The following is a 9226-nucleotide window of genomic DNA, read 5'->3' on the forward strand; positions in this document are numbered from 1 at the left end:
AAAGCCCTTTGCCTTTGACCGCTGGTAATAGAACAGCCATTATCTAGCATTGGAGAGTTTTATTTCAAGCTCTTAAGCAAAGTCTTATCTGGGTACGATACCATTACTCTCATTATGGTCATTTGCCAGCTGTTGCTCACCACCACCCACCCTTGCAAAGCTTGTTTGCTTGTGAAAAGTGTCTGCATTTGTGACTGTATGGCATGTGCATGTATGCATGGGTTTCTGTATGAACTCAGTGTATTGGGTTAACATGGTTTATGAAAGGCAGTTTACCTGCGTCAGTGCATCTGTATCCTACAATGCACGATTTGTGAAAGTAAGCTTGACTTGATGTTCATTTTTGCCTCCCTCATACATAGTACCAAGCGCAACCATCATTTTGAAATTCAGAATAGTGACATAGACATACTGTTTGTGGACATTTTTTCAGAATAGCGACCTCTGTTTCCAGAGCTACCATTCATCGTCAGCCATTCAAAGCATTTGCTTCTCTGAGTGGTGGGAGGAGAGGCGTAGCTCTGTACCTGCAGGTTTTGGAATGGTGACCTGCTGTCCTGTTTTCCACCCCAGTGGAGGATCAGCACCAAATTAGAGCTGGCCCTGCTAGCTCATGAAAGCTGAGTGAAGCTTAAATTGTTTTCTAAACACAATCACTTGCCAGACCTGTCTAGATCTTCTTACAGTGCGATCCCAAATAAGGAAACTGACCAAGATAATTCCTGTTCCCTTGATGTTTTGCCATTTTTTAATGGTCCTCCAGATTAGCCTGAATATGAATAAGATGAGGAGTCCAACGAAGAAGGTCACAAAGGAGGAGAGAATAAATGCTGCTTGGATCTCAATGGAGCAGGCCATTTTCTCAGGTCTTCACCACTCTACCACTCTGCAGCTTGGTTTGAAAAATCAGCAGACGGAACTGTTGGGCTTCTGTGATGTCACGATCACATGGTAATGATTCCAGAAGTTAGAGTTTAGTGTATTACTGAGTCCTAATGCCAGGGGTAATAACAATGAGTGATCCCAGGAATAAGGGTCAGCTAACCACCACAGTGCTGACTCAGAGGATGCAAATGAATGAACAGAAGGAGAAGACCAGGGTCCACAACATGGGTCTTCAGAAGACCAGAATTCTAGGTCTGATTCTGTTACGGACTTTCTCTCTGACCTAGAGGAAATTATAGCCTTCATGGCTATGGTCAATGGGCTATATATTTGGTTTGTTGCAGACACCTTCAGAATAACTTAGAGTGAAATGGCATCCAGCAATCTGTGTGTCAGTGAATTGATTCTTCACTGGAGCAGATGCCACATTCTCAGTGATCTTGGACAGACAGATGAGAGAATACTTCAAGACTTGTGTTTAGCTCGTCAATAAGAAAGGCACGATAGTGCAGGTATTGTAGAAGGTGATTTTACCAGTACAAGCATTGGTCAGTTGTTAAATATTTGAGCCCAGGAATGTTCCCCTTATCTCTTCTTTAGGGAACCCTCCCCTTTCTTGCTTTTATCCCTGCCCTGTCAGCAAACACTTTGGTCCAGCAGAGGTAAAGTTCAGAATGAGAACTATTTCCTTTATTTTTTATGATGTTTTCAAAGGTGTAGGAAATGTCATGCCTTTCAGTGCACACAAGTGACAGGCAAAATGTCAGCCTGATGGGGGGCCTAGTCCCCCCCACCTCCAGTTATTGTGAAGATGGCATGACACAAGGTGATGAGACCCAGGAGAAATGTTATTGTCCTTTGGAGCTCGCCACGCTTCTGCTCTGTGTGGAAGACTATTTCTAGAAGAGAATTATAACATTTCCTAGAACTGCTGCCACAGTTCTAGTTCCTTATTCTAGGCTGAGCTATAATTTTCACAAAATCTAGTCATGAAGCTAGCATTAGGGAAATATTAGGAAGGACTCTGGTCTAAGAGTTGGGAGCCCTGAATTCAGTTGCTGTGTGATGCCTAACAAGTCACTTTACTTTTCACAGTCTTATGTTGAAAGTAACATAATAACATACTTGATGGAGTTACTATGGGGATTCAACAAGGTCGTATTATCGTATTTTGAAAGGCATAAAACACAAAACAAGCAAGGATAACCATTAACTATTTCAGTTCCTTTTCTGAATGGCACTAATTATAAAGAAAAGAGGAAGGAAGGAAGGGAAGAAGGAGAGGAAGGAAGGAAGGAAAAATTATGTGTTTATATCACATGCACACACGGGTGCAGGCGCCTGTAGGTATTTGGAAAATAAGATCACAGTTTCCAAGTTAGAGCTCATTTACTTAGTCTGATTCATCTTAAGTAGTGGTTAAGCTATCATCATCAATGAAATTTTCTTAACTTTCTCTATTTAATGTTGTCAAAGTATTACCAGTTCTTTCCAAGATGCTATCTAGACATCTTTTCCCTTTTCCCAGAAATTGTCCTGTGAGAATAAAAAGATTCAATATCAATGAAACAGCCAGCTAGTTTGGCCCTCTAATTTTATGTTATGGTGATGGTAATATTAGTTTCCACAGCGGAGTCAAGAAATATGAAGATGGTTTCAAAGTCAGTCTGTCCAAATTTATCTTGAACTTGGGGTGTCTGGGTCATCTGGTTTCCCTGGGACTATCCCAGCTTCAGTATTGAGATTCTAACACCCTGAGAGCACCCTTGGTCCTGGGTAGATTGGGATAGTTGGTCCCCCCGCACCCTACACTTGCACTTTCTCATCTGCGGAGTGCTCTGTCCACACGGCCTCATCTTGGCTACAAGAATGTGCAGAGCCTTTTCTTTCTCCAGGTCTTTCCAACACACTGCTCCCTCTGCGTAAAATACACACCCGTGTCTCCAGCAGCTGCTCTTTACAGGTCTCCATGTAAATGTCTCATCACACTCTCCTGACCATCCTACAGAAAGGAGGGCCGGTCAGTATTCTTTACGGCCCTTTCCCTCATAGCGCTTCTTACAATTACAGTATTTTCCTGTCGCCTGGTTTATTTTCTGTCTTCCCTCCTAAGAGTAAACTCCACAATCTTAGGAATCATACTTGTTTTATTCATTACTGAGTAGATTGTGTCAAGTAATGCACATGCCACATGCCTGGCAAGTCACTTGATCTTAATAAACATCTGGTGATTGAATGAGTAAAATCCTAGATCCTTAAAAATATTTAAGTGGAGGAAATGCTGACTCTACATGGACCTTAACCCAAGTTATTTCTCTACTGCATATTTCCCACCTCTCATTACAAACTAGTTTCATGAAGGCAGCGTGCCACCTGCAGTGCGTTTATGTACGCACGGTACACGGTGTGCGGGGGGTGTGGACGTGCGCCCTGAGTGTGTGTATGTGTGTGTTTGTGCGCATGGTGACGTGTGTGCTTGTGTGAGCAGTGTATGTGTGTCGAGTGGTATAGTATGTGTATGTGTAGCGGAAAGGGCATATGATTTAGATCAAGTGGCATTCAAAGCATTAATATCTTTGTAACAGGTTCAAATTTGATAACTTTTCTGAGTTACCGAGTTATTGTGGTAGAAGTGTGCGATGAAGGAAAAGCTGCCATTTGTAGCTTGGTAGCAATTAAGCGTTCAGAACTAGAGACACGGACAACTTTGAAACCACTTTACCTTTTATAACAGCTGAGAAAGGAGTCTCCTTGCACTTGATAGTTTAACGAAAAAAATAACTGCTATGTTGGCTATCTCTGTCAGCCAGAATGTTTGTCGTGTGTGTGTGTGTGTGTGTGTGTGTGTGTGTTGAGTGTGTACTATGTGCTGAGCACAGTCAAAGCACAATGGTCAACAAAACAAACCTAGTTCATCCCCTCAAAGCGTTTACAATTAACTTGAGGAACATGTTTATAATTAGCAACTGGAAAAAGTGGGGGACAAAAACAAGGGGTGGAAGGAAGATCCTAATCTAGGTGAGAGGCCAGGAGCTGCTGTGAGCACGTTGTGCGTGAAACTGAGGTCTGAAGCGTGACATGCATGCTACTTCAGCCCGATCCCCTGGGGGGCAGGAGAGGCTGGCAGCAAGCACTGGCCCTCCCGTCAGTGCTCACAGCACCATCGTGGGCCAGGGTGGGAAGGAGGACGGCATCCTGAAGGCGGTGGTTGGATGGAGAGTAATGACCCCAGAGAAGGCCAGCTGCCTTTGAAAGGAACCAGATCATGCAAGGCCTTGTCTTGTGTTCCAGTTTAGGATTAGAAAACACAAACAGACAAACAAACACCCCAAAAACAAGAGGAAATATTTGAAGGGTTTCAGAGAAGGAAGGTAAGTGACTGAATCCCAGTTATAAGGGGGTCACCCTGGCTTACAGAGAACACTCTGCTGCAGGCGAGATGTGTTGGCTTCTGGAGACAAGCTGACGGGCGTCCGTCCGGTCCAGGAGGTAACATGTGCTCACGTGCCTGTGGGAGACAAGAGCGAGGACCTTCCAAAGCTACCTTGCATTTCCAGCTGGTACTTCTGGGTTGTTCTTGGGACCATTCATGCTGTGCCTTTGAAACTCCGTCTAAGAAATGAAGACTACATGACTGAAGAACTTTTTTTTTTTTCCCATTCAGATCAATTTTATAACGTAGCAGTGATTTGATTAGAAAAACAGCTTCACTTTGTATACTTCTCTGTAATTTACCTCTGGGCACTCAAATATTCTGGAAAAATTGTAAATTTATAATGGGATTGAATAAAAACATTAAACATTAAAAAATTTACCTTTCAAGAAATGTGCCAGATTTGACAAACGTCAGTAAGAACTTCATTTTTTAAGTAAGTAGCAGGACTCATGAGTGTGTGTGTGTGTGTGTGTGTGTGTGTGTGTGTGTGTGTGTAATGCTTGTCAAAGTAATAATCATATTATAATGTTATCTTTTAAGGGCCTAAATCCACCCATCGCAGTGAATTATATACCTTCTGTCTCTACAAGCAGAGATTCATTTCCTACCCCAATGAACATCCTCCCTGTCTGTCAAACATAGTGGTTAAGAAGTACTAGGCTCAGGTGGTGCCTCAATGGCAGAACATAGTCTCAAGTCAGGGATGAAGATGGTTTCAGTTCCACAGAACACTCACATGCTAGTGAAAATATATCAGGTTTCTGGGGTAAACATCTTCTTGTCCATTTAATGTATCTATAGCTTGGGGAATGTTACTTACAGATTATAGCCTCAGTCTCTCAAGGTGTTTACATGAAGCTTTTTAGTCACTGATTCTTTACCTTTCACCTTCTTAAGTTTTCATTTTTACTTTTGGTTTAACTCTCCTCAAGTGTCATGCAATAGGAGGGATAGTCAATGAACTACTTTTAGAAAAGGCTTATTTTTAAGGGAATATGATTCAGATCCATGACTCGCGCTTTAAAAAATTCACTGTTCTTTTTAACTCACTCTGTTGTCCCCTATTTATTCTAAGTGGACAGACCACAGCAAGACGTTCCACTGTGGTAGGCACTTTTACTCAATCTAATATCTACATTATTTTGGTGAGTCTGTGGGTTTGTATTTAGAAACTATCAGCTCTGGAGAGGCTGATATTATAAACAATGTAATCGTAGTGAAAATCCATACAGAAACCTTGAGTTATGTTTTTCTGTTTTCATCAGATTTGTTGGTTACTACTGAAAGCCTAAGCCTTTGGACAAACTTCTTATGCTTCCCCATCTTAATTTTCTCATTAGTGTAACAAGGGGGCTACTACTGGTATTTGAGATTGTTACCAGCTTCAAAACATGAATTTTTGATTCTATAATCCTAGATTATGACTCGACTAGATTGTAAACTCTTTTCCACATACCAAGTGTCTAACCGCATCCTCTAGATGGAGTCTTTAAAAAAAATGAACAAAAAGGAAGAATTTCTGAGTGGCTTTTTACTGAGGGGGTGTCCTCTCTGATAAATTAACTTGGAACTCACTCAATTTGATTTCTTCTCAGGTCTCACAGAATTATTTTTCTCCGTAGAGGGAATATGGTTATGTTGGTCACAGTCTCTGATTCCATCTTTGCACCCCAAGCCTCTTTCCCCGTGTGATCTGACTAGAAATATGCTAACCGGTTTGCCAGAGACACCCGCTCTTCTTCTCCCTGTCCAACCTCCCATTCCTTTTCTCACTAATTTGCTTTCTGTGGTACTGCAGTTATGCCTCATTCTGGGTGTTTGCAAACTGCATACGTGAGCCCATATGTATGTCAAATATATTAGAGGATTTCTAAGTGCAAAGTGGAGAATTTCCTCAATCTTTTTAATTTTCTCATTTGTGGTTCCTAATTACTGCACAAAATGTTTGGAGGGTGGTCTTCAATCCTGGTACAAGTATTAACAACCAAAATTTAAGACGTGAGCCTTCTCCATTTGGCCAGTAGATGGAAGTATTTCACAGGGAATTAGCAGGCAGCCAGGTTTTGTTTGTTTTTTGTTTTTTGTTTTTTGTTTTTGTTTTTGTTTTTAAGAAGAATGGGGGACCCTTCTGGAAGAGAAATAAAAAGGAGAAAACAAAAACAGAAACTTGAGAACGAAGAGAGGAACACCCAATCATATAAAATACAGGGCTTCCAAACAGTCTCACCAAAAACCCATTTTCTGTTCAGGCTCTTTCTTACTCTGCCCCTTTGGAAAGAATAGAAGGGATAAATTAAACTGTTGGTAACTCTGGAGTTTTTGTATTTTTTAAAATATAATCTCTATGGATCCTCGAGAATACTAAAAAAATCTTTCCGTGAGAATGAATAATGCAGTCTCTCCAGCAATCAGGCCAGCTGAACATGAAGCTGGCGATTTCATCAGAATGCTTAATGCCCACCAGGCAAAGTGGTGTGAGAGACACACAAGCGGAGGCTCACCGTTGGCAGCTTGAACCAGCAATTCTGGCCAGGGATTCAATGCAGAGGTCACTAGGTCATCCCTTTGCCCATCTTCTCTACTGCTCCCATTTGGAATTATTAGTCTAACATTGAAAAGATTAAGGAGAGTCATCAAGCATTGTCCCGGCAGCTGGTTGCCAGGTGAGTGTGTTTCCAAAATGATAATTTCAAAGAAATGTGTGTTTCTTTGAGTCTCTGGGCAGTCTTACCCAACTTGAAGATTAGGTTGAAAAACGGAGTTGTCACCAAGGGCACAGGAGATGAAAGCTGTCTCTTCTGAATCGGCTCCCATTGAATTGACACATTCGCCCAGACACTCATCTCCAAACCCCACTGTCTCCTTGCAAGCTTTGGCAGGAGACGAAAGAACAGACTGACCTCCTGCTCCATCTTTGGTTTGAGGAGAGCCCAGCACTTTTCCAGTTATTCTCAGGAGAGAAACTAAAACTCTATAGATACAAAACTACTTTGTAAAGACAAATTTATTTTAATCTACATGTTTTAAGGAAAATCCCAACGAATGGTACAAGGTACATACACGAGGCAAATGAAGTCCTCTGAAACTGGTTACCATCTTCTAGGACACAACTTTGCATATTCACTAGCTCTATTATTTCTCCCCTGAAAGAATAATGTTGCTCTCTTTATTGGTATTTCTGACTTTCTTCATCAGTATTGTGATTTTAATTGCATTTATCTAAAAACTGCCTCCATAAGCAATGCCCTTGATATAGAGAGTGAAAGTAACTGTTGCATTAATACATTTACTTTCTTTTCTCAAGATGTCCTTGAAGTAAAGGCCCTTTGGAATATAATATGCAAAAACTATGTAGATGAGCACTGAGGCACAAGAATTACTGAACATTAAATCAGTTTATCCCTAAGTCCTCCTCATTTATTTTTAAAAACGAGGAAACTAAGACCAGGGCAGAGGAATTTATTCTTTAGTTTGTGAAAATAGAGCTGCCTTAACCCATGCAAAGACATAGGATTTTGGAGAAAAATGATAAGCCTGTGATGTTGAGTAGTCATCAAAGACTGGTGGTGAGCTTGTTTGGTAAAATCTTTGGAGCTCTTGAATATTTAAAAATATCTTTTAATCTCACTTCTAACAGGCACTGAACTGATGGTGTGAAAACTAAAAGTGCTATAAAAGAGATAAGGATCAAATCCTTTCTGGCCAAGAGAGATAGTGAAAGGAGCAAGCGTAGCAATTTGGCTGCAAGAATTTATTTGCTAGTTGAGAAAGTCAAACTCCATGGAATAGCCATCGTTGAGAGAGTAAGAGCACTCCTCTCTACGTTTACACTTGCCTGTAATCAGTGGTGTCAAGGGCCAGGTCCTTGCCTTGCAAGTGTCAGTGCAGTTATTCACCAAAGATTGCTCCTTGGAAATCTTGCCACTAGGGAGCAACATTAACTAACTTTTACCCTGAAGAGTGTTTTTGTTTTTGTTTTTGTTTTTGTTTTAAAGGGAAAGTTAGGCTTCTTAGCCCTGGGATACATCCAAATAAACCCTTGGAAAATTACACCTGTGCAGTTCCTGCTCACAGTAAGAGGAAGGAGGGAGTCCTGGATAACATCAAGATCAAGGAGAGCCTGTGGCTGTCCTTTGTTTGCAAATACCTTGGCTCACCTCAGTGAAGTTGGAGGGAGTGAAGTTAGGACTGTGCACATAAATCTTAACGGTTTGGGAAAGGTTACTCAGGATGCCTTTACTCCCTGGATTTTGTATGTCAGGAAAACTGTAACTTGTGTTTGCAAAAGTTAATCCTTGCCCTGAAGCATCATCCGTGGATTAGTCAGTTTGGGAAAAGAACAAAAATAATAAATGGTATTACTTCTCCACTCAAAATATCTTCTTTAGCATGAGCTTTTTTGTAGCAAAGACCACCTTACAAGAATGATCTCAATCAGAGGCAGAGTTCACCACAGAAATCAAGAAATTGGCAAGAGAATCTTAAAAATGTTTCCCGTTTAATTTTATGATGCAGAACAAAGCACAGAAAGATAGGAACAATTGAACTCATTTCTTCCAGAAAGGCAGTGGTTCTGTAGGAAAGATGGACCCTCTTACTTGGCTTTTTGGGTTCCTCCTGATCCCCTCTGTAGCAGAAAAATTAGCTTCTGGGAGCCCTTTTGATTTCTAGACTCTTCTTTCTGACCCTGTCACACACTGGTTGTCAGTCTCCCTCATCCTACTATTCCATATGTGTCTTACTTCTGGAACAAGGCAACAGTAGGTAGTGGAGGTGTGCAGAGTTTAGTACCCTAGCCTGGCCAGGCAACACCAGATCATCAGATCATCACATCACTAGCCTTTCTATTGGGTATGGTGTTGGGGATAAGCCTGCTCTGCTTCCCTATTTGCTGAGAGTTCCTAG

At 41.3% G+C, this 9226-nt stretch overlaps 1 protein-coding gene across 1 annotated transcript in view; it reads right to left on the reverse strand.

Annotated features, from left to right (window-relative positions):
* KCNU1 (potassium calcium-activated channel subfamily U member 1) overlaps positions 1 to 906 on the reverse strand; it is a 148824-nt gene extending 147918 nt beyond the window's left edge. Inside the window, 1 exon segment of the mRNA XM_042936667.1 lies at positions 712 to 906. Coding sequence (XP_042792601.1) covers positions 712 to 858 — 147 coding nt within the window. The 5' untranslated portion in view covers positions 859 to 906.
* Positions 907 to 9226: the final 8320 nt, after the last annotated feature.

This window comes from Panthera leo, chromosome B1 (assembly GCF_018350215.1).
Source record: "Panthera leo isolate Ple1 chromosome B1, P.leo_Ple1_pat1.1, whole genome shotgun sequence".
Classification (NCBI taxonomy): Eukaryota; Metazoa; Chordata; class Mammalia; order Carnivora; family Felidae; genus Panthera; species Panthera leo.